This window comes from Hylobates moloch, unplaced genomic scaffold, assembly GCF_009828535.3.
Source record: "Hylobates moloch isolate HMO894 unplaced genomic scaffold, HMol_V3 SCAFFOLD_17, whole genome shotgun sequence".
NCBI classification, from domain to species: domain Eukaryota; kingdom Metazoa; phylum Chordata; class Mammalia; order Primates; family Hylobatidae; genus Hylobates; species Hylobates moloch.
In genome coordinates, this window is record NW_026652292.1 from 78,963,045 (window position 1) to 78,987,321 (window position 24,277).

The 24,277-nt window shown below is 56.5% G+C and overlaps 2 protein-coding genes across 2 annotated transcripts in view; one reads left to right on the plus strand and one right to left on the minus strand.

The window, feature by feature from the left end:
• Window positions 1-24,277, plus strand: part of SORCS2 (sortilin related VPS10 domain containing receptor 2) — a 524,651-nt gene that overhangs the window by 214,177 nt on the left and 286,197 nt on the right. The window lies entirely within an intron of this gene.
• PSAPL1 (prosaposin like 1) lies at window positions 15,186-19,802 on the minus strand. Its single transcript, XM_032135440.2, has one exon. It carries the CDS (start codon window positions 19,748-19,750, stop codon window positions 18,185-18,187), a length of 1,566 nt encoding a protein of 521 aa, XP_031991331.1. The 5' UTR covers window positions 19,751-19,802; the 3' UTR covers window positions 15,186-18,184.

The following is a 24,277-nucleotide window of genomic DNA, read 5'->3' on the forward strand; positions in this document are numbered from 1 at the left end:
TCTTACCGGGCTCCAGTCAAGATGTGGACCGGGTCGTTTCTCTCCAGGGCTCTAGGAAAGAATCCATTCTCTTGCCTCTTCCAGCTTCTAGGGTTGGAATGCAGAGGCTGCCTGCCGTCCGTGGCTCAGGCCTTCCCTCCCACGCCAGCAGCGTCACCTCCCTCTGACCCTTTTTTTTGTTGTCCCACGTTGTTCTCTGACCACAGCCAGAAAAGGTTCTCTCTTTTAAGGACCCTTGGGGTGACACTGGGCCTGTCTGGATAATCTAGGATAATCTACCCATTTCTAGGTCCTTAATCAGGCCTACAAAGTCCCTTTGGCCAGGTAGGGTAATATGCTCACGCTGTGAGCATTAGGATGTGGATCTGTTTTGGGGACCTTTATTTTGTTGAGCACACAGGCATGAGGGCATCTAGAACGATGGTCAGAAGTTATCAGTTGAAGGCCTGGCTGGGGCATCAAGATTGAACACAAGATGTGAAGAATCGTTTCTCGATAACCTAATTTTGTAAACATTCTGGAGCATGCCCTCTGTGCTAGGCACCTTGCCAGGTCTTAGGATTGACCAACCTTGACAAAGAGGAAGGGATGCATAGGGGCCCAGCATCCAGTGTTGAGGGCCCTGCAGAAGAGGGCAATTGGGCATTTCAGAGGAGATGATGTCTGAACTGGGCTTTGAAGGATGCATGGGAGTTTTCAGGCCGACAAGGGAAACATGATGTGCAGAAACACAGAGGCATGTGGCAGCCTGGTGTGGAGGGACCCTAAGGAGTTTAGAGCAGCTAAAGCGTGAGGTGGAAGGAGGATGGCAGGGTAGTGCACTAGTGATATAGCCAGGGTTGGATTAAGGAGGCCTCATGCGCCGGCTGGAGGGGCCTGGACTCTGTTCTGTAGGTGATGGGGAGTTAGGCCTGGGATTTCAGTAAGTTAGGCTTGTGGACTAAAGCAAACATTTGGCTGCAGCGTTTGTAGGGGACAGGAAGGAGGAAATTGCACGGGTTTAGGGAGGCACTTTTTCAGCCAGTGGGCAAAGGAGGCGTGCTATTCAATAGGGTGCCTGGCCCACAGAGCTCCCCCTCCTCGCCCTCCAGGACACAGTTGAGTGCAAAGTCCTAGCATGTGTGTTCCTGGAGGGGCTGAGTCTGGGGCAGGACACAATACTTTGCTTTCCCCCACTCCCACTGATATCCTGTGTGCAGTGCACACTCATGCACACTCACACACACTCACACAGACACGCACGCTTCCTCCTCCTTACTGACACAGTCACACACACCCACATGTGCATGTATGTGCACATGCACACACACACATGCAGACACACGCTCACTTGTGCACACACAGACACACATATGGATACATTCACACACAAGCACACGGATACATTCACACACAAGCACACATGCATGCATGCACACACACTTGTATGCACACCCAGACACACACGCATGCATGCACACACACTTGTGCACACACTCAGACACACACTTGTGCACACACAGACACATGCATGCACGTACACACACACTTGTGCACACACAGACACATGCATGCACGTACACACACACTTGTGCACACACAGACACATGCATGCACGTACACACACACTTGTGCACACACAGACGCATGCATGCGCACACACACTTGTGCATGCTCAGACACACACATATGCATGCACACACGCTCACACTTGTGCAGACACACTGACACATTCACACACACGCACACCTACTCTCGCGCACACACACACACACACCCCCATGCCTTTGCCTGTGGTCTGCAGAAGAGCAGAGCTGGGTCTCCTGCTCTTTGCATTAAAGTCACGTTCTGCCCTGGAGATATGATGCGTTTTAATGAAACCCCCCCCCCACCCCTCCCCGCACTCTGGGGTGGGGAACCCGAGGAAACTGTCTCTGTTTTCTGTTATGTAGTAAACCTGGCTTCAGTGTGCACTGAAAGATGGAGCCATAAACCTGTTTACCGGGGAAGCAGCATCGGGGGTTATGCTGGCGGCCGAGTGGCATGGAGGGTGAGCTAGACTTTTCGAGGTATGATGCTGTTTTTATAAGGGTCCTTGTGGAGTGGCTGAGAGACGGCAGCACCAGGAAGCGCAAGTCCTGCCTGTCTTGGAGCCCTGCTTTTCCTGTCCACAAAATGGGAGCTGACAGGATTGCATGGGCCACTCTGGATGGAGTTTGCTTAGCACAGGGGCTAACACAGGCAGCAGTTTGTATTATGCTACGGATGTTAGTTTGGGGGTAAAAGCTAGTGTTTGTCTGAGTTTGGGAGAAGCATGGGCACCCTAATTCTGGAAGTCCCAGCTCTGCCATTTATAAGTGACCTTGGGCAAGTCCTCTGCTGTTTCTAATCCTGTTCTCCCACCTTTAAAATGGGTCTGCTGAGACGGGGCAAAGGTGCTTTGTGAGGTCCTCAGTGACTGTGAGATCTGCTCCTCCCGGAACGTGGCCCTTGGCCCCTATCACTACCCCTGACCCTGCTGGGCCTTGGCTTGCCCAGGCATGCGCTCCTGTGGTCCCTGCATCAGGCCTCTCCCATCTGCAGAAGATGCAGAGAGCTGAGCCACCCTTTTCAATTCAATGAGGAGTGAGAGGAGGAGTCCCCTGAGCCAGCTCCAGTAGGGAACGGGTCAGCAAAGGCTCCCAGGGCATGTGAAGGGTGACGGGGAGCAGCACCACCAAGGGGCAACAAGTTTTCAGTTGATGCCACAGGAAAACATAAAAGTGAACCAGCGGAAGGCTAGAGGGGCCCCAGGGTCAGTGGAGCTTCATGGCTGGTGGTGTCTGGCTCATCAGATGTTTATGAAACACTTACCAGGCACTCGGTCTGTGTCAGGTGCCATCAGCTGGAGGCTCTTACCAGTTATGCTGTCACCTCTTTCTCCTCCTCCGCACCCCACCCACCTTCCCTTCCTCCTTCCCTTTTTTCTGAGTTTTTCTGAGCACTCAGCACATTTCAGGTGTACCCTAGACTCTGGAGATTCAATGTTGAATGAGGCAGACAAGCCTCTGTCCCCATGGGGCTCACATTCTAGCAGGGAGGCAGACAAGTCACCGGGTGATGCCCATTCAGTGACAGGAGGTGTCCCATAGGGAGGAAGTGCTGTGGAAGTGCACGGGGCAGCAATGCAGGCCCAGGGGTCAGGCTGGCTGGCCTGGGGGAAGTGCTCTCCCGCCAAGACTTCAGGATGAATCTAAGTTAGCCAACAGTTAGAGGGAGTATTTCAGAGCAGGCCACACACGCAAAGTCTGAGAAACTGACAATGGATGGGACATTAAGTGCGAGGTGGAGTTGGTGGGGCGCAGGACTGTGGGGGTCACAGAGGCCATTGTCTCCACTCCACGAGGACCCTTATAAAAATAGTGTCATGTCTCAAAAAGTCTAGCTCAGAAATCAGAGGTGCTGGAAGCTGTGCCCTCTGCAGGATGAACCATTGAAGGTGCAGTGAGGGTGATGTATCAGTTAGCTTTTGCTGTATAACAAATGACCCCCCCCAGATTTGTAGATTAAAACAACAGCCGTTCATTGAGCTTATGATTCTGTGAATGGGCAGTGTGGGCTGGGCTCAGCTGGCTGGATGTTTGGTTACTGACTGGGCTCAATCGTGCATCTGTAGTAAGCATCCAGTTATCTTGGTGGCCCTGTTTCTGAGGCTTGGCTGGCCTTTGCCTGGGGCAATGGGGAAGACTGGGCCACGTGACTCTTATCCTCCAGCAGGTTAGCCTGGGCTTATATACACAGGGCACCCGGGCAGAGGTTCAAGAAAGAACGGCAGCACATAGGTCTCAAGGCATGGACTTGGAAGCCATGTAAGGTCACTTCTGCAAATTTCATTGACCAAAGCAAATCACAAAGATTGACCTTTATTCAAAAAGTGGGGAAATAACTCCACTTATTGAAGGAAGGACCGTTGCAAATGGGTGTGGGTACAGGGAGGGGATGAATTGCAGCCATTTTTTTCAACAGAGGTATTTGGTTTGGAGAAGAGAAGGTATGAGGCTAGTTCCCAACTGCTGAGTGCTTTCTGGGGTTCAGGAGACAGGCAGTGCCATAGGGTCCTGAGGGCAAAGCTAGGATCCAGGACTCCATCTGGAGAAGAACTTTCTACCGGGTGGAGGTCTCTCATGGAGTCTGGCTGGCCTTGGACACTGGAGGAACCAGGAAAGGCTGTGTGAGCTTTGTTGAGAGACACATGGCCAGAGCTCAGGTGATAGAGAAAGGGTGGCCTCTGAGGTTGTAGCACTGGGCCCTGTAGTGAATGGACCACATGCTCTGGTTGACCTTTGCAGTCAGTGCTCCAGGCATCCAATCCTCCGCCTATTTGCAAAGTGTTGCAATAAAGAGCCCATAATCTCTGGAGCACATGAATTTCTTCCTGTGGAAGCTCATCAGTTTCTCAATTTTCCTCTGTAAACACTGGTGTTTTGAGTCAGCCTTCTTCCAAGGTGAGCTGGTGTCATCTGAACTGCAGATTGGCAAGCCCATCTCAGACAAACAGGCCTCTCTGCACTGGTCCAAGGACTTGGCTGAGACATGCTGGGTCTGCAGGAAAGTGTAGATGGAAGCCAGATCTCTGGATCTAAGAGGCAGCAAGCTATGTCAGGGTGGGCTTGCTGCTATAGCAAAGAGCCCCAGTGATTCAGTGGCTTCCTAGGATGAAGTTTCTCACTTGTGCAATGGTCCAATGTGGGTATTCCTAGCCAGGTGCTTCCTGGGCAGCTCTCCTCTGAGCACTGTGATGCAGGGACTCAGATTCCGTCCATCCTGTAGCTCTGCACACTCCTCTCCCGTTAACCAGGGCCTAAGAGTCCTCCAGTCCAGCAGGCCGGGGAGACAAGACAGCGTGGATTATACACAGAGGACTTCCAGCCACACTCTGTCAGCCGGATCTCATCCACTGGGCTGCTCCCATCTGCAGGGGAGGTTGGGAAATGTAGTCCACCATGTGCCTGGGGGGCAAGGGTTTGGCTTGTGAACACCCAGCTGGCTCCAGTAGAAAATGGCTGCAGCAACACCAGTTTTGGAGTCAGCAGACCTGAGTGTCAAGCGGTCTCCCCCATCTGCCATCTAGGGCTCTCTGGGCCTCAGAGCCCCCATCTGTAAAATGGGCACAGTGATATTCTCCACTGTGCAGGTTTGTGGGAGCCTTGGATGAGATCAAGCAGTGAAAGCACCAAGCCATATCCTGGCTGGGCACAGGTCCCGGGAGAGCTAGCTGAGACTCAGAGAGTGTCCAGGGCTCAGGTCCAGTTGGCACAGCAGCCAGTGGACATGTGGAGGCACTGGAGAGGTTCTGGAAGCTTCTTTCCTGTGCAGCTGGAGGCAGACCTCATGGGGCTCAGGAAGGCAGGAGGTCCAGTGTGGCCATGGCAGGAGGTTTGGTGTTACTGGAGGGGCTGCGCACCTTGCCTACTTGTCCTCTTTCCTGACCCCACTGAGCCCATTGCCTCCTCTGAGCCCCGGGCCCCGTCTTGCAAGCTAGGACAGCGGCAGTCACATCCCTGGAGAGGACTCTGTGGGATTCAGGACCCACGTAGTCCTGAGGCCTCTTCTCAGACCTTGTCTGCCATGCCCCGCCAGCCAGCCTGCCTGCCACTGTCACAAGCTGGAGCCCGCATGGCATGTGTGATGCCACTCAAAACTTAAGTAGGTTCTCGGCTTGGTGCAGAGCCTCTCGTTTGCCTCCTCCGCCCGCCTGTCTCCTCTGCCTGCCGTTGCAGGGGACAGCAGGGTGCCCAGTGCCCCACTCAGCACGTGTGCACCAGCAGATGTTTGCCATCACTGGTGTTTGGTTCTGTTCTCCTCTTTGGAGATGGAGCCCTGGGCCTGGTTCCCAGTTCTCTCTTGGGTGCTCAGGGACCCTAGGGCTGTTTCGCTCCATCCCTTGCCCACACAGTGTTTGCATATAAACTTCTGCTTGGGTCCCCAGCACAAGCTGTTGGCTGAAGGCCCAGGGAAGGCACTGGGCTCTGCAGTGAGTCAGAGAGGGCACCCCACCTGGGTCATCTGGTACACCACGCCATGAGTTTCCCACGAGAGTCCCTGTTCCCACAGCTTCTCCCGTGTCTCCTCTCTGCTCTAGAGAGAGTGCATGAGAGGTGGCTAAGAACACAGGCTTGTGGACCTGAGAGATCTGAGTTCCAGTCCTGGGTCTGCCTCTCGTTAACTGTGTGGCCTTGGGGAAGTGCCTTTCCTCCTCTGAGCCTGGTTTACTCCATCTGTGATAATAGAGTTGCCTGGGTTGCTGGGTCCAGTGGTAATGGATGTAAAACACAGAGCCCAGACCTGGCTTCTAGCCAGCACCAGGGAATATTCGCCATCGTCGTTCATGGTCATTCTTTCGCAGCACTGTACTTCTTGGCAATGGGAGTGTGGGGGGTGACGTTCTTGCCCCCCGTAACTCCCTTTGTGCGTCTCCAAAGCCACAGCCTGGCCTCCCTCTCCAGTGGCTCCGGGGACAGCGAGTGACTGTGCACAGGCTCGGCCCTGGGGTCTGGAGCCCCCGCCGGCTCTGTGGGATGGCCACTGCGGCCCCTCTCTGGTCTCCCTGTTCCTGCTTTGGCCTCCTCCAATCTGGAGATCTCCTGTCACTGAGGCCTCCTGCCTGCCACCTTGCAAATGAAATCCAGCAGGCTTGCAGGAGAGGGAGGGCAGGGCCTGGGGCAGGCTTGCAGGAGAGGGAGGGCAGGGGCTGGGGCGGGCTTGCAGGAGAGGGAGGGCAGGGGCTGGGGCGGGCTTGCAGGAGAGGGAGGCCAGGGGCTGGGGGCGGGTTGCAGGAGAGGGAGGGCAGGGGCTGGGGCGGGCTTGCAGGAGAGGGAGGGCAGGGGCTGGGGCGGGCTTGCAGGAGAGGGAGGGCAGTGGCTGGGGCGGGCTTGCAGGAGAGGGAGGGCAGGGGCTGGGGCGGGCTTGCAGGAGAGGGAGGGCAGTGGCTGGGGCAGGGCTGGGCCTCACGCTCCCTCCCCTATGGTCGACCCCCACCTCCTCATTTGTGAACTGAAGTGGGAGGGGTTGGACCAAACCGGCGCATTCCAGCATGGTGGGTGCCCCCTTTGCTACTTTTCCTCCATGAGCCCTGCATTTTGGAAAACCAAGTCCACCACCTTGTACGGGTTAATCGTCACCCACCTAATGTGGTCAGACACGCTGCCTGGGTTCAGCCTGTCAGAACCTGTGTCTCTGTCACCGTCTGTCCTCTGACCTTCTCCTGTCACTGCCCTCTCGAGTGGGCCACTGGGCTGCTTTGTCTCAGAGCCCAACTCGGCCTCCTCGGGCCGTGCCCTTCTCTGGGACAAGGGGCCCCCAGGCTGGGGGAATGTGCTCCCCGGAGCCTACAGCCTCCTCTAGGTCCTGGATGCCCCGCCCACTTCTACGGCCTCGGCAGACCCCTCCCCTCGCCTTCCTTTCCATGGACACTGCCCGTGGGCCCACGATGGCTGCCTAGAGAAGGAGGTGTGTGGACCGGGCTGGGGTCTACACTCAAGTTTGAGACGCCCTACAGTGCAAGTCAGAGCTGGGGGCAGAGGTAGGGGTGGCCCCAGGCCCCCTCGGTGCTCCTGCCCTAATCCCCTTGTGTGTGAGTGCTGGGCCAGGCTGCCGTCCAGGCCATCTCTCAGACCCACACACTCCTTAGTGTCTCCCTCATCTCATCCACCCACGATTCCTCCAGGATGTCCTGGAACAGGGACCTCCTCTCCCATCCTGTGGCACCACCGTCTCTCGCCTGGACGCCACAGCCCAGGTCTCCCCGAGCCTGCCCTTGCCCCTGAGAGTCCATTCCAACACCAAAGTGAACTTCAGAGAGCACAGAGGCCTCGTCACTGCCTGGTGATAACGGACCCAGGGCTTCTCAGCACACCCGGAGGTCCATGCAGCCCCCAGGGCACCCTGCAGGGATCCGCAGACCACGGTCCCTCTCAATGGCCGGTTCTCCAAAGGCCCTGATATGCACCTGCCCCAGCACCTGCCACCCCTCCCCCACCCCCCACCCCTCTCTCCACTTCCCAGCCTTCACCCCAGCTCATCCCTCCCAGGGAACTGCTCCTGATCTGCTGGCTCTGATGCCTCAGGTGCCAGCTGAAGGCCACCTCCTCTGAGCCACTCCCCCCACCCATCCACTCTAGGGGAAGGTGCCCTCCCTGTTGGAGGCTCTGGCTCCGTGCTGTTTTCTCTTCATTGCACTGATCGTAACTGCTCAGGACTTCAATACATTATCGATGATGATATTATTTTCATGCAGTTTCCTGTTAGAACATTATGATTGTTATTATTTCTTTATCTGTGGCCTGCGTGTCTGCTCCATTAGGTGACAGGCTCGAGGGAGCAGCATCCCTGGCTGTGTGGTTCACTGTTGGATTCCAGTGCCTAGAGCCCTCCCGTGGAATGGAAAGCCGGGGCCGGAGGTTTTTGCTTTTTAGAGACAGGGTCTCGCTCTGTCGCCCAGGCTGGAGTGCAGTGATGCTTATAACTCACTGGAGGCTTGAATTCCTGGCCCCAAGCAGCGCTCCCATCCCAGCCTCCCTAAGTGCTGGCGTTACAGGTGTGCACCACCATGCCCAGCTGAGACTGGACTTTTCATTTGTTCTGTCTGAGATGCTGGCTTGCGTCTTTGGGGGACAGGTCAGTTTCGTGCCTGGGACCAGCCCTACCCCGGCCTAGCAGCTGGCATGAGTCGGTGCTCAGGGAGACCCAGGCTGCCCCACGGTGAGCTCTGGGGTGGATGACTTTCTTCAGCTTGTTTCTTTAGGAAGAGTGGTGTGCTGGTGAATGTTGAACAATCAGCACTCCAGAAAAAAAAATAAAAAAACCAAAAACCCAGCAACACTGATTTGTAATGTTGGCCAGTTTTCATGGTGTAAGTTCTCCCACCATGGCGGCCAGCGTCAAGCTGCCAAAGTGACATCATCACATGCGGCGTTGGGAAGAGGCACACTCCTCGCTCCTCAGCAAGGGCCCCGGCATGCTGTGGTTTAGGAGGATGGCACGGCGCTCTGTGTCCTGGCATCCATGGGTCTGTGCACAGCTGGGAGGATGCTGCTTACCCAGCGGAGAGTGGGATGTTGCCAGCTTTTCCCAGGATCTTGGTCCCTGGCCCATCACCATGGGTCTCACATTGTTCCTGGCCATGTGTGAGGAGCGGGTGGTGGGACAGAGCTGCAGGCTTGGCCCAGCGAGGGGACTCTGCCATCATTAGCTGTGTGACTCCAGGCAAGCTCTAAGCTCCCTCTGAGCCTCTGGCTCCTCGTCTGAAGGGTAGGGTGGGGTGGACATTGTAGATCCTTCAGGAAACCCCACGATGGCAGGCGGTGGTGGGCAGGAAGGACTGGCAAGCTCTGTCTCCAGCCTGGGCTCTCTGGGCCTGAGCTCTGTGTGACCGTGGAAACATCCCATTGTCCCTCTGGCGTCACTGCCTCTCTCCACCCAGTGTGGACACTGTGCCCGGCCCCTTGGCTATAAAATCCGAGTCCACACAGTCCTCTGAATTGGGGGAGGAAATGCAGGCTTGGAAAGATCTAGAGGCTTTCGCAAGTCACCTAGTGTGTGGGTGGCAGAGCCCTCCTCTTTGCCGCTCCTCACCTCCTCATGGTGGCAGGAGCGCCCCCCTCTGCTAAAGTGACGTGTGACCCCCGCCCTCCACAGGGCTCAAGCAGCTACCCAGCCCAGAGACCCTGTGCCGGGGCTCTCAGCAGGACAAAGCAGTGAGGGTGTGCGGGCACCGTAGTGGTGGGCATTCTGCATGGGAGACCTCCTTAAGCCCTCCCTACCATGCCTTCAGCACACGCAGGCCCCCACATGCCCAAGGAAGGCTGCCCAGTGAGTGCGTGTTGGGGCCTGCCCTAAAATCAAGGCTTGAGGGACATTGGACCACACAGTGCCCGGCACCGCCTCCCGAGGGGCAGGCATTCTGCTCCCAGGACACTGGCACGGGTGCTGTGCCCCAGAGGGCTGCGGGGTCAGCAGGAAGGCGGAATGGATCCCCGGCCTTCTGTGACCTTGCCCCATCTGTGGGCCGAGCTCAGGGACGCAGGATGTTGGTGCAGTTCTGGAAGTTGCCGGATTCCACAGGCTGCAGGGGTGCCTCCTCCCTCCTGCTCTCTCCAGCCTCTCACGACCCAGAGCCTCAGATCCTCCCACACCAGAATCCACCAGGAACAGCACACCGTGCAGGAGCCTCTGTTTTCAGTTTTGCTGAATGCCCCAAATCCCTGGCCCTTGATCGCTGTGGGGTGACCCTGGGCTCCGGAGACCCCAGGACTGGCCTGTGTGGCCTTTGGCAAGCACCTGCTCTCTGTCTCCACAGCCGCAGCCTGGGCAAGAGACGTCCCCTTGAGATGAGATGACCCCGATAAAGGGCCTTGCCTGTGGAAGGCGCCTTTGCTTCTGCTGTCCTGGTTTTGGTTTCCCCCGTGTCCTGGGAATGTCGGTCTGAGAAACTGGTTTGGGAGTGGCGAGACTTTCCCCTTCATTTGCAGTTACTCCCGCTGTCCTAAATAAATGATACCTAACCCCTCCCGGATTAGGAGCCCGACACCTTCCTGGGTCTCACAAAGAAACGTCAGAGGCTTCTGAGCCGTCAAATGGTTGTCAGGAGGCCCAGGCGCCAAATCACACTCATTTTACAGCGGGAAATTCAAGGTCTGCAGAGGGCCCAGCTCAGTCTTCAGATGGGTTTGGTTTGGCCCGGCCCGCAGTGGACTGAGCTGTCAGCATTTAGGAATTGCGAGTTCTCACATGAGCAGCTTGGGGTCCCCACCTCGCTGGAGAAACGAGGAAGAGGCGGCAGCAGGCAAGCATCCCCGAGGCAGGGACGGCCCACTGGATGGGGCCTAGACTCTGCCTCGTCCACACTTCCAGGCCGTGGTGCTCTCTGAGCTTGTGCCCCAGTCTAGTCCAGCCTCAGAAGGGAAACTGAGGCACAAAGGCATCATGATCCCGTCCTGGGGAGTTAGACCCGGAGCACAGGTGTCGGGAGGGCCAGCTCCTGGGTCTTCTCCCCTGGGATGCTGGAGGCATGGGCGGTGTTGTGGTTTTCATTCTCCATCGCTTGCTGTTCATCAGTGTGTCCTCCAGAAACAGATGCACTCACAAGGCTGCCCTGTGGCTGTAGACCAGAGGTGAAGGTGGGGAGGCCGGGAGTTGCGGGCCAGGGCCTGTGTTTTACCTGGGGCGGGGGAAAGCCCTGGGTCTCCTGTTCCTGAGACATTTTTCCCACCCTCAGTGAGTGGCCCATCGGATCCCGGGGCTGGCGGCTCTGAGCCAGGGGAGGCCTGAGGACAGCTTTGCTGGCTTTGCAGGTCAAGGAGACCGTCCAGCTCCTGAAGAGGCCTTCCCAGCATACACTGCCCAACTGAGGGTGGCCCCTGGGGGTCCATTACTAAGAACCATGCTGCAAAGTGTTGTAGGCCAGGTGTGGCTCACACTTGTAATCCCAATACTTCGGGAGGCTGAAGCAGGAGGATTGGTTGAAGCCAGGAACTTAAGACCAGCCTGAGCAACACAGCAAGACCCTCCAGCATTCTCCCTCCGTAGGAAGCTCAGGCAGGGTTGGTGTCATCAGCCCGATGGAAATAGCACGTGTACTGGGTGTCTTGTGTGTGCCGGGCGCTGGGGTGTGCTCGATGCAGTCACTTCATTTCCTCCCTGGACAAACCCCACAAGAGAGGGTACCTTTACCCTCTTTGTGTACTTATGGGATGCCTGAGGCTGTGGGCTGGTCAGTGGCTTGCCCAGGGTCACACAGGTAGTGAATGGTGAGGCGAGGCCCTCCCACACCGGCAGTGAAGTATTAACATCCGGCCTCCCAGAGTCCACATCTGCTCCGGCAATGCCCAGTTGTGCTGAGTGGGGCCTGAACCCGGATAACAGTGGGGGGATGTGTTTTGGAGCGATGGGGCCGTGAGGACAGGCTTCCTGGGGCAGCCATGGAGGCTGGGCCCTTCCCGCCAAGGAAGGGCTTAGTGGCGAGGGGCACAGGGAAAGAGCGGTGGTTCCATTCAGCCCTCGCCTGCCCTCGGCCACGGCCTCCCAGGGTGACAGCCTGGATCTGGAGAGTTTGAGAAGTGCTGGGGAGAATCCTGGCACAGCCAGAGCTCCAGGGTAGCGTTAATGGCAGCATATCCATTGTGGGCACATGGAGAGTGACCTAGGGGGCCCCTCGGTAAGAGAAGAGCAAAGTCTTATGTGGCTGGACTCAGGCTCTGGGGAGGTTTTGAGTCACTGAACGTGGCTGTTTTCACCCCATCCCTTGCTTCGGATCCAGACCCTAAATGTGATCTAAGCATAGGCCTGGGGCCTGGGGCAAGAGCGCCATCCCTCCCTGGGCTGCAGAGGTTTGGAAAGGGAGGGGGGCCTACTGTCCCCAACTTCACTCCTGAGTTTCAGCAGTGGGAGGATGGGCCAGAGCACCTCATGGGGACGGGATGAGACGGTGGCAGGGGCCAAGCCTGGGACTTGGAGCATACTTCCTCCTGCCTTTGGCAGCTGACCATCTGTGTTAGTGTGTTCTTGGGTTGCTATAAAGAAATGCCTGAGTCTGGGTTTCATTGGTTATGCAGGACACCCCAGGAGATGGGGTGCTGGGATCTGCTCCATGTGAGCCTCGGGAAGCTTCCAGTCATGATGGAAGGTAATGAGGGAGCAGGAGTGTCACATGGAGGCAGGGGGCAAGGGAGTGGGAGGCAGATCTCACATGAACTGAGGGAGGACCCATTCATCACCGGGGGATGGCATGCAGAGCCTTTCCTGAGGACCCCTCCCCCACGATCCCACACCCAGACCAGGCCCGATTGCAATGGTGGGAATCACATTTCAACATGAGCTTTGGAGGGGGCAGCCATCCGAACCATATCACCACCCCTGAGGGCGGGGGGATGGAGGTTGAGATGCAGCCAGAGGGCAGAACAGGCTCGCCCACCTGGGGTCTGCTCTGCGGGCTCTTCTGGGGGCACCCATCTCCCTGGGTTTCCATACCCAGGCCCCATCTAGCTGTCATCTGTGGGTCCTGGGGTGGGGCCCATCTGCCCGTGCCTGGGCCATGGAGGACAACCTTGTTTTGCACAGCGTCCCTGGGGCGGCTGCTGGAACTGAGCAGAATGGATTCATATTCATTTATTGAAAGGTGGGCTCCGTATCATATACCTGGAAGGTATGGCCACAGCTAGGCCTTGTCAGAAACACACAACCGCAGGGCGGCATCAGCACAAAGGGCAGACTAGAGGGCTGAAGGTGGTCCCAGAGGAGCCAGCGCTCATTCGCTCACCCTGTGCTCATGGAGCCTGTTCCACGCTGGGCTCTGTCTTGGTGACAGGACTGTGGCAGAGACCACTGAGACGAACTCCTGCCTGCTGCAGCTTGCATTCCAAGGGAAGCCAGGCCACAGCCTGACAGCCGAGTAGAGTCAGCTATGGGGCCGAGGGCAGTGAGGGCAGCAGAGACTGAGACAAGTGTGGAGAGGTGGTGGGAATGGCAGGTGGGGTCCGGAGGTGATGCTGGGCGGGGTTCTGCAGGGAAGGCCTGGACCGCAGGAGGGAGTGAGAGGAGCATATCTAGGGCCAAGCCAAGGCCCTGGGGTGGGCCTGGGGTGTGCGCAAGGCCAGGCCGGGGTGGCTGGAGAGGAAAGAGCGAGGGGAGGGGCTGGGCTGCGTCAGGGTGGGGTCCGCCCGGCTGATGGTGGGTTGGGCCTCAGCTTTTACCTGCTTTTACTGGGAGTGAGGAGGTTGTGAGCTGGCCCGGACTTAGATTTTGTCAGGATCACTGCTGTGATGAGACTAGACAGGAGGGGGCGGTGGCGCAGGGGAGCCCAGACCCCAGGAAGGCACCTCTTCACCAGTCTGAGTGAGCTGAGTGGCTGGCTCACAGCGTGTGTCTACTAGCAGGATTAGTTGTCACTGTAACCTGGTAACCATGCTGCTGGATAGGGATGTGGGGCTGCTGTGACCATTTCACAGGCGAGGAAAATGAGGAAAGGAGAATGTAAGGGTTGGTCCAGGGGTGGCAGAGTTGTTGACTTTTGACTTGGTGCACTGCACTGAGGCACATGCGTGAGTGTGTGCATGGGGTCGGGCCTGCACACCCCCTGCCTAGGGCTTTGGGGAAGATGCCTGTGACATCATGAGGCCCCTGCAGCATGGCTGGAGCTGAGCATGGGCTTCCCTGGTGCCGCTCTATTCCACCCCAGCTCCCCGGAGATGTGGCTGGGGGCAGCTGGGCATCCCTGCACCCGTACGTGCTCTCTGGGCCTTGGCATCAACATTTGGCTAATTTACCAGGTCCCATCGCCTCTTCCACTCTAAGGGCATTTGGTGAGGGAGACATGAAGAAAACAGCAGCAGAGAGTGGTTAAGGTACTCTGGGAAAGTGAATCCGCCTTACCAGACCTGGAAATCCAGTGTAACTTAAAGATCTGCAAAAATATAACAGTGAAAACACATTTTAAGAGGCCAGCTGGAAAAACAGAGAGAAGACAGGGGTGTCGTGGAAGGACGTGCCTGGAAAAGCCCCTTCCTCTGTGCATGCACCCAGCGGGCCCCTCCCACAGGGTGCCCTCAGTCCTGCAGAGGACCCGGGGAGGTGGGGTCACCCAGGTTAGGGATGAGGACCCTGAACCACGGCCACAGAGTGCTGGGGTCAGGACTTGCTCGTGGACATCTCGTGGGTCACGGGTGTGAGGACAGAGAACACAGGCCCTGAGCCTGCTGCTCCCTCTACTACTGGCTGTGTGGCCTCAGGCAAGTTATTTAACCTCTCTGGTTTCAGCATCTACCTCTGGGGAATAGAATAAGAATAGTCCCTGTCTCACAGTGCCTGTGGGGGGACCATGAGTGAAGCCAGCACAGCTCCTGGAGCCATGCCCAGCAGGCTGGCAACCCCCATCCGGTGCACAGGGGCCATTGTCCTGGGCCCTGTGGTGCCTGGCACTCCGGTGTGCTGGGGAAGCTTTTCCAGGCCCGCTTCTCGTTGTAAGGAATAGATTTGACTTTCATCCCTGGAGGTCACGGAAAGTGAAAGTGGGGGAGGGAGCGTAGACAGCACAGGCTGTCCCTGACGTGCCCCTCCTGGGCTCAGGGTTCACCGTTCCCACATTGAAGGCGGCTGCCCCCACGGACTGCTCTTCCATGCTTTCCAGGAGAGCCCTGAGTTTGTATAAATTATTCACCAAAAAAAAAAAAAAAGAGAGAACATCATTGGGTGTATTTGTATCTGGTTTGAAGTTTCTAACGACACATCACTTCTAAGAAAAGCCCCAAGCCAAAATAAATAAATAAAATAAAAAAGAGCTGGACCACCAAGCCCTTTTCCTGGCTCCCCCAGACCCTCTGCACCCAGTGTGGCCGAGAAAGCACGAGGGGCAGCATCTGTAGGTGTTCTGGGGCGTCCCAGGCCTCCGCCTTACGATGGCATCTGAAGAATGCCCAGCGTGTGTCTGGCTGAAGGTGCAGGTACCTGCCCGGCTCTGGCAGCCCGGCGGGAGCCCTCTCCCTCCTCCCAGGCAGAGATGCTCCTCCGTGCGGCGCGGTCACCGCCTCTGGGAGATCCATGCTCAACGTCTGTCTTCATTTCCCATCCTTGCTGGGATGGGTCTCCCAAGCTTCTAGGCCCAGTAGGGCCAGCTGCTCTTTTCCTGGGCTGGCATCTCCTCTCCCACAGCTGGACAGTCACCGCACCCTCCCCTGAAACCTTTTCCAGCCTGAACACAGCGGCTATGGAGTCGTTTCGATGGACTCCTTCAGCCTCAGGCTCAGTGCTGAATGGCGGTGCTGCCATCAGCACCAGCGGGCCCGTCCCTTGCTCCTCCTGCCTCTCTGCCTTTAGCCCCCAAGGCAGCCATCCCACACGGACACTTGCAGAGCACCTCCTGCGTTCTGGGCTTGGTGCTGGGCACAAGGGATAGAGGTGACTGAGACCCTGCCACAGGCCTCCACGGCTTTGGTGGTGGATGAATGAGTGGAGGGGTCAGAGGGCCCCTGTGGGGGTGGGGCAGGGCCGTGCTCATGACCTGGGTGTGTGCAGCTGGGCCTGTGGGGTCATGGCCAGTGAGCTCCGTTCGTCATGGGCAACCATCTAGTGGAGACGCATTTGCTCAGTGGGTCTGTGGGAGCAGCTGGTACCCAGTCCCAAGGGGTGGGTAGGGAAGAGGGCGTGGGGACACCACACCCTGACCACCCACTGCAGGTAGCTCTGGGGTGGGGCAGGTGGGCTGAGCTGGGCCACCTGGCAGGTGTGGTGCTTGCCCTCTCCTGGCCTCTCCCAGGTGACCTGTTAGGGGATTTCAGGTCACGTCACACACACTTCCCAGCAGGCATCCTATCCTCCCGACTCACAGCCAAGCCACAGGAGGGCCTGTGGCTCCATCCTGTCCCAGAGAGTGTGTCAGGTGGGGACACCTACCGGCAGGCAGACAGAGAGCCTCTGGGGCTGCTCCTGGAGAGGGTAGGTGGTCTCAGGGGAAGAGGCAGATACTGAGGCCAACAACTTCGGGCCCCTGTGTTTTGGAGTCTGGTGCAGAACTGCCTTCCCATGGCCCATCCGGTGGCCAGGCACGACCACCACCCCTTGCTGGCCTCACCTTTTGTGGGACTGCCCAGCGGGCCCAGGCCTGCTCAGCCAACAGGGGCCACTTTTGAGGCAACCAGAATCTCAGGCCAAGTGTGCCTGTGTTCCTGGGGCAGTGGCCCAGGCCTGCAACGTTTACTTAAGAGCTCAGGTGTGGCCTCTTGGAAAATAGCACCCGCTCGCATCCCGTCCATCCAGGCGTGGAGTACCTCTTACTCAAGAGGAGAGTTAATCCATGGGCCTCAGGTGAAATGCCAGCTTCCACCCCCAGGACTCATGTGTGCGGCTCCCAGATGTGTAAGCACCTGCTGTACACAGATGCTGGGCCAGCTGCAAGGATACTGCAGGGTCATGCCCAGGGGCTCTCCTGGAGGGGGCACAGCGTCTTAGGGGGGGCCACACAGCAGGAGCAGAACCCACAGGAGCACTTGAACCCGGCTGGAAGCCCCCGGGGGCTTTCTGCCGGAGGGGTCACCAGGGTGAGGTGGAGACACCAGGGCAAGGTGGGGGCTGTTGTAGCAGCTCTGGGATATGCGCCTTCCCTGAGAATAAAAACACGGCACACGGCATTTGGAGGACGCTTGTGGTTTATACAGCACTTGCACAGCCAGACTCTCCTGGGTGCCCCGCTGGCCCCCTGAGATGGGTTTTCTGGTCCCAGCAGACTCACAAATGCCGGTCTCAGGGGGAAGGGGCTCCAGAACATTTCTGTGAATTGTCTCAACATTCTTGTGAGGCAGTTATGATCATCCCCATTCTACAGATTAGAAAACTGAGGCTTGGACAGCTGGAGGGCCGTGTTCACCATCTTTGCCCTTTATGCTCCACACCCCGGTGCCACCCCAGACTCCTCCGGCTTTTCCCGGGAGCTTTTGCCTGGCATGTTTTGCTCTCCCGATGTTGAGCACACTCCAAGACTTTCCTTCTGCTCATTACCAGGGCAGCGGAGGGTCTGGGGTGCAAGGAGAGAGAGGGACCCTGTAGTGGCCGAGACATGAGGGGGACTGCTCCGAAGCCCAGAAGCCCTTGGAGAATGTGGCCAAAGCCCCAGACCTCTCCCCAGAAATGTCCAGGGAGATGTGCCTCTCTCACACACCTTTGGCAGCCACCTCCAGGGACTCCAGGTTGAGAAGCTCTGGCCTGAGCAAGACCCAGACTCCCACCCCCAGCTGTTGACAAGAGGTAATGACCCCACTAGTGATGGGCCCTCCACGCCTCCATCCGCCCCTGCCTCTGCTCACCCCGGCCATGACCCCAGCCTGGCTCACAGCTGGACGTCCATCCAGCAGAAGGTAAAGGGGCACCCGAGCCCATGGGCAGGCTCTCATAGGACCACTGGCAACATCTCAGCCTTGGAGATGAAGGGGCAGCCTTGGCTGGGTCGGGGACCGGGGCACATGAGTGTGTTCCGGTCCAGTAGAGATGCTTTTGAGGGCAAAGCTGTGCAGCACAGTTAAGAGAGGCTTTCGGGATCAGGAATACCTGGCTTGGAACTTCACCTCTGCTTCTTCCCAGCCTCCCTCCTTGGAGCCTCAGTTTTTCATTTGTGAAATGGGGACGGGGAAAGCACCCACCGCATGGGCCTTGCTAGCAGGCTCTGGGTCTCTGGCGGCCACGGTCATGCGTGTTCCCCAGCGTGGAGGGGCGTCTCTTTCCATATGTGCTTCTGGCAGTGTTGCACAGCGTTGCACAGCTTGGCGGCCTCCTGGCTCCTGCACCAGAAGCTTGGGCCCAGGGCACACTGGTCGGTGCCCAGCAGTGGGGTCCTGGGGCCGTGGCAGGCCCCCACCTTCTTGCACACAGCCGCGGGGTCCATCATGTCCTTGAGACTCTCGATGAGCACGGGCTCGTACTGGGTGACGAAGTGCTTGCACTGGATCATATAGGGCAGCGGCAGGATGCTGCAGCCACCCTTGAAGGCCATCAGGATGTCTCGCTTGGTGCTCTTGCTCTCCAGGTTGTGGGAGGACACCGTGAGCAGCCTCTTGCACCCATTGCAGAAGCTGCCCTGGTTCTCCACGTCCCACTCTGGGGATGGCACGATGGCGTAGGCATCATGGACTGCCCGGGCCCGCCTCCGGTTGCCACACAGACGGATGAACTTGCACACCTTCTCTGGGGTGATTCTGGCCACAAGCTGCACCAAGGAGGGGCTGTAGGTGTCCACCAAGATGATGCACTCCTTCGTGATAGAGGCAGGCATTACTGAGCACACGCGCTCCAGGGCATGGGTGATCATGAGCTCAGAGCTGTTGGACATGAGCCAGTGGTCCAGCTTCTGCACCACGTTCATGCACACCTCACAGGTCACACCGGCCTTCATCTGCATCTCATTCTGTTTCCTTGGCAACTCCAGCTCCAGGGAGGGGACCCCGTCCATGGCCACTACTTGAGTCAAACGGGCAGGCGCCCCTAGCTCCTCACAGAATCCCCCATTCCTGCAGAGCTCCTGCGGGGGAAGAAGCCTCAGTGCCTGGTCAGCAGGGACAAAAAACTGGAAGAGGTAGTTCTTGCAGAGGACAGCCAGGCCAGGCCCCAAGGACTCACACTGCTCCTGGATGTTCAAGTCAGCCAAAGTCAAGTTGGACCGGACAGCCTCCTGCAGTCGGGAGACCTGCCGTACACAGTCTTGGCACAGAGCTCCTTCAGGCACCTGGGGAGGGTGGAAGCTAAGGGGCCCATTGGCCATGAATGGAGCCACAGCCTCAGAGGTGTCCTCTTTGGAGAGTGGCCTCAGGGTGGCCAGGTGCCTCTGCAGTGGCTCACAGAGGCTGAGTGCTGTGCACACCTGTGCCGGGGCGCTGTCTGGCGCCCTGCGGAGCATGCTGAGGATGGCCGAACTGTGGGCATCCACCATCCGCTTGCATCTGGCTGAAGACTCCCGGCTGGGGAGCCACTCACAGGTCTTCATCACCAAAGCCAGGATGTCAGACTCCGTGGCGTCAGGGTTCAGCCCATTGCCAGCAGCGGCTGCTATGTCCTGGCATACGTCGCAGGGCAGAGACTTCACAGTGGGCTTGTTCCATACGGCCCCTTGGCAGTACCCCATGGCCCCACACCTGGCAGCTGTCTGCAGATCCTGACACCACACCGTGGAACCCTTTGCACACTCCTGGGGGCCTGAGGTGGGGCTGGCCCTGGTGGCCCCCAGGAGGCTTGGCAGGAGGAGCAGGGCACACAGCATGCTGCCCAGGGACTCTCTGGCTCCAGAGTACCCAGCAGTGGCTGCTGCTATAAACCTGGCTCTCCTGCCTGGCCCCAGAGGAGGCGCAGAAGGGAGGTCCCACCTCCTGGCCACTCCCACAGCCTGACTCACCCTGTGCCCTGGGGTTCCTGGCCTCTTTGCCTTCGCTCTTGCAGTGCCTGGAACACTATCCCTCCCCTCTTTTCCCCTGGATAAGATAAACTCTTAGCAGTTTTCTGAGCCTAGCTGATATGTGAATGAAGCTCTGCTCCTAGGAAGCCCTCCTGGCCCCTGGGCTGTGTCCCCCACCCTCCCCCCGCTGCAGTAGCTCCTGGGGTTCCCTTCCCCGCAGCTCACTGTCCTCTCCTGACTTGTTTGTGTGGCCTGGGTCCTCTCCTGGAATGTGAGGCCCCCCACCCTTACCCCACGGAGTCTCTGCCCCCATTCTGGGAGGTACAGAAAGGCACCCTCTGCTTTATTTGCTGAAGATCGAGTGATCCCAATGACTGGCCACCCCCTGGATGCCACTGTTTTCTAATGTGGCCTCAGGGCCACATCCCCAGCTGGGGTTCTGCCCCTGGCTGTGCTGTTCGGGGAATTAGTCTCTTTGAGCTCCAGGTCTTCAACTGTGAAGTGGGAGAGCTGTGGACCTCACTGCCACATCGCAAAAGCCACTTGCAAACTCAGGTCCTGAGCCCAGCCGGTTTCTTCATTCTAGAAATGTCAATCAAAGGCTGAGCGTGGGCTGGTCCGTAGTAGGCGTGGATTAAATGTTTGTTGAAGGTACACACACACAGAAGAGGTTTGTTTCGTTTCTGTGTCATCTGTTATCTTATCTTTTTCTTCTTCCTTAGTTGTTAAAATAGTTCTTAGGCAAGAGAGTCAGCTGGGCGAGCACGCACAGGCGCCTTGTATTGGTTCCTGTTTATTAAATGGAGAAATCTGGAGTCAGCCTGGCCTCTGGCCTAATTGCCACACAGCCAAGGAGTGGGCATGCCAGAGGTTTGATGGCAGGGGGCTCCCCTAGCCCCACATGTGGGTGTCCTCAGCTCAGCTTCCTGGGCTTGGGTGCTCTGTAGGAACACGCTTCCCAGTTATGTGGGTCAGGCAGCCTGGCCTGAAATTGCAACAGCCACACATGAGGAATGTAATAGTGCAGAGTGCTTCCCGCCAGCCCTCCTGCTGGGTACAGGGGTCAGGAAGAGAAGACGGAAAACAGGATTTGCTGAGTTCTTGCAGTGACTTCCAAGGACTCTGGTTGCTGGGGACCATTGGAGGGGATAGTCTTAGGGAACAGGTGAGCCTGGGTGTGCTCAGCTGCAGGATGGCAGCTGGCCAGCACCTCCAGGTCATACCCCAGGTGGGGCTGGAGAGGTGGGCGTCCTTATCTAGACTTGGCTCAGCCAAGCACGTGTTGATGCATTTCTATGGGCTTATGATGGGCCTGCCATTCATTCAGTCCATCACCTGACATTTCCAGGGCACCCACTCGCATCCCACCAGGACTTTGGGCACCAGGCTGAAGCAAACAGAAGGCCCTGCCTCTTGGCATGAACGCAGCTGCGTGCCAGACTTCCTGCGAGTCCCTCGAGACCCAGCCCCCACGGCGCTGCCTTGGTCTCTTGCACTGAGGGGGTGCGACCCAGGAGGCCAGAATGTCCTTCTCATCCTGACATCCCTTGAGCCTAGCACGACACCCCAATAATTAGGGGCTTCTTGGCTCAGCATTGTCTTTGTAAGATTGACCCATGCTTCTGTGTTTAGCTGTAGAGCCGACGTTGTCGTTTCTGGGTAGTATTCCACTGCGCAGGTCGAATGCCCCACTGGGCCCTGGGTGTGTATGAATTAGGTCAGTGCACCACGATGGATTTGTCTACTCTACCCTTGATGGGCCTTTGGGCCGATTCCACTTGGGAGCCAGTAAGAGTAATGCTGCCCTGAACACTTCTGTGTATGTCTTGGATGCACACGTGTCTTCCCTTCTCTGCTGGGTTTTATGGAGGAGTGGCACGGATTGGGCATGCGTCGTGTGTGTGTTGAGCAGGTACTGCTGGATCGCTTTCCAAAGAGGTTGTGCCCGTTCCCACTCCCCTCAGCAGCATTTGAGGAATTCCGATTGCTCCATGTCTGTTTTGTTTCGGGGACTGGAGTATTTTCCAACACCAACGACCGATTCTTACCGACGCCAACTGGGTGCCCTCTAATTCCTTTCAGTTCTGACACCAACTACCTGGGGTTAGCACAGGCCCCACACGTTAAGGGCTCAGCCCCCGCTTTAGACGCTAATAATCACAGGTCCAAAGTTGGCACCTGTACTTCTGACGAAGTGGCTATAAATCGGGGCCCCATGACCCTCTCCTGGGTTTCATAATTCTCTAGGGTGGCTCACAGAACTCAGGAGGCCCTTTGCTTACATTTCTGATTTATCATGAAAGATATGACTCAGGAGGCTGTGCACAAGGCAAGGACTAGGGGCCGGGGTGCAGGGCTTCCACGCCCTCTGGGTGTGCCACCCTCCTCATGCCCTCATGTGTTCACCAACCCAGATGCTCATCGAACCTCATTGTCCAAGAGTTTTTCCAGAGTTTAATCTCCAGCAGCCCCTACTCCTTCCCAGAGGCCAGGGGGTGGGGCTGGAAGTTCCAGTCCTTGAATGACTTGGTCTTTCTGGTAACCAGCCCCATCAGAGGCCAACTAGGGATCCCACCCTAGGTCACCCCATTGGCATAAACTCAGGTGTGGTCAGAGGGGCTTGTTATGAATAACAAAATACACTTCTGTCCCTCAGCAAATTCCAAGGGTTGGAGCTCTGTGCCAAAAAGTGGGGACAAAACCAAACACATTTTTTTTTTATGCCATAGGGGGGATGTTGGATTACTTAAAGGATAGCTGCAAGAATGGTACAAGGCACTCCCGAGTACCTTTGCCCAGACACACCTGCCCCACTTGTTTTGGGGTTCTCACTGCCCCTCCCTCCTTTCCTCTCACCTATCTGTCCACCTACCTAGCCACCTACCTGTCTGTCCACACACATGTATATATTTGCACATAATTTTTTGTAACCTTTGAGCGTAGGTGGAGACATTGTATCTCTTTACTGCAGTTACTTTGGTGCCTGTTTCCTAAGGACCAGGACATTCTCTCAAACCACAGTGCATTTATGAAAATAAAGAACTGCAGTGTGGATACAATACTAGAATTTAACCCACAGCGCAGTTCAGCTTTACCAGCAGCCCTAGTGCTGCCCCATGTGGCATTGATTTTTCCCAGGTCCAGCCCCAGTCCAGGCTCACACGATGCAATTCCTGGTCATGGCGCCTCAGTGGCCTTCCATCGGGAGCTGATGGCAGCTTTGTGTTTTCTTTTGTAGCACTGGGGAACCAGCTGGTTATTTTGTAGAATGTCCCTCTGTGCAGGTCTGGCTGGGTTTTCCTCATGACCAGACCCAGGTCATGCATCATGTGGGGAGCCTTTGTTGATTTATCAACATGTGTGATCTTTGATCACTTGGAGAATATCTACCAGTTTCCTTCTCTGTAAAGTTATTTCCCGCTTGTACTTAATAAGCAACATTTAGAAAGGTATTTTGAAAATATGTAACTATCTTGTTCCTCATCAAATGTTTATGCATTTATTTGAGCACCTGCCCATGGTTTTCTAGCTCTGTCTTCCTTCTGTATTGATTAGTTTGTATTCTTCTGTGAATAAAATAGCTTCATCTCCCCTTCTTCTCTCTCTCCTTCCTTCTGTTCCCTTTCTCCTCCCTCCCTCCCTGCCTCTCTTTTTCCTTCCTTCCTCTTTCCTTTTTTCTTTTTTAAAAGACTCAGAATTATTTTTTACTTATTTTTTTAAAGTTTATTTAATAGACTATAACCCAATACACCTGTCCCACTTGCTTCGAGGTTCTCACTACCCCTCCCTCCTTTCCTCTCAGCTGTCCACCTACCCATCTGTCCCCACACATGTATATATTTGCACACACTTTTTTCATATCATTCATTGTTTTTGATGCCTGAATTGTCCCAGATGTGATCTGTGGGAGTCCCCTCAGGCGTCCTTCTTTGGCACTTCTGTACTTTCCAGCACAGGACATGTTCCAGGCTCATCTTTTGCATTCCTTGAACCAGCGCTGGAATCAGCCTGTTCTCCAGGGAACATGGTGTTTAGAAACCAAGATCTGGATATGAAATGTGCTCATTGCTCCTGTGCTGTCATGCCTTTTAGGCCCTCTGAGTGAAAACCTTACCTCTTCCTGACATGGGGTGAAAGAGGAAGGAGGGAGGGAAAGTGTGCACAGGGAGAAATATGGAAACATTCACAGACATAAAAACTATATATATATGTGTGTTTATATATACACACACACACACACACACACACACGTGTATATGTAACATATTCATCCATCCATCTTCACAAGACTATGAGTTCATAGTGATACTTCCAACACTCAGCGCAGTGTAACTCCCCTGCCCAACAGTGAGAGGCTTGGCTCCCATGAACTTTAACCTATTTACCCCTTACTGA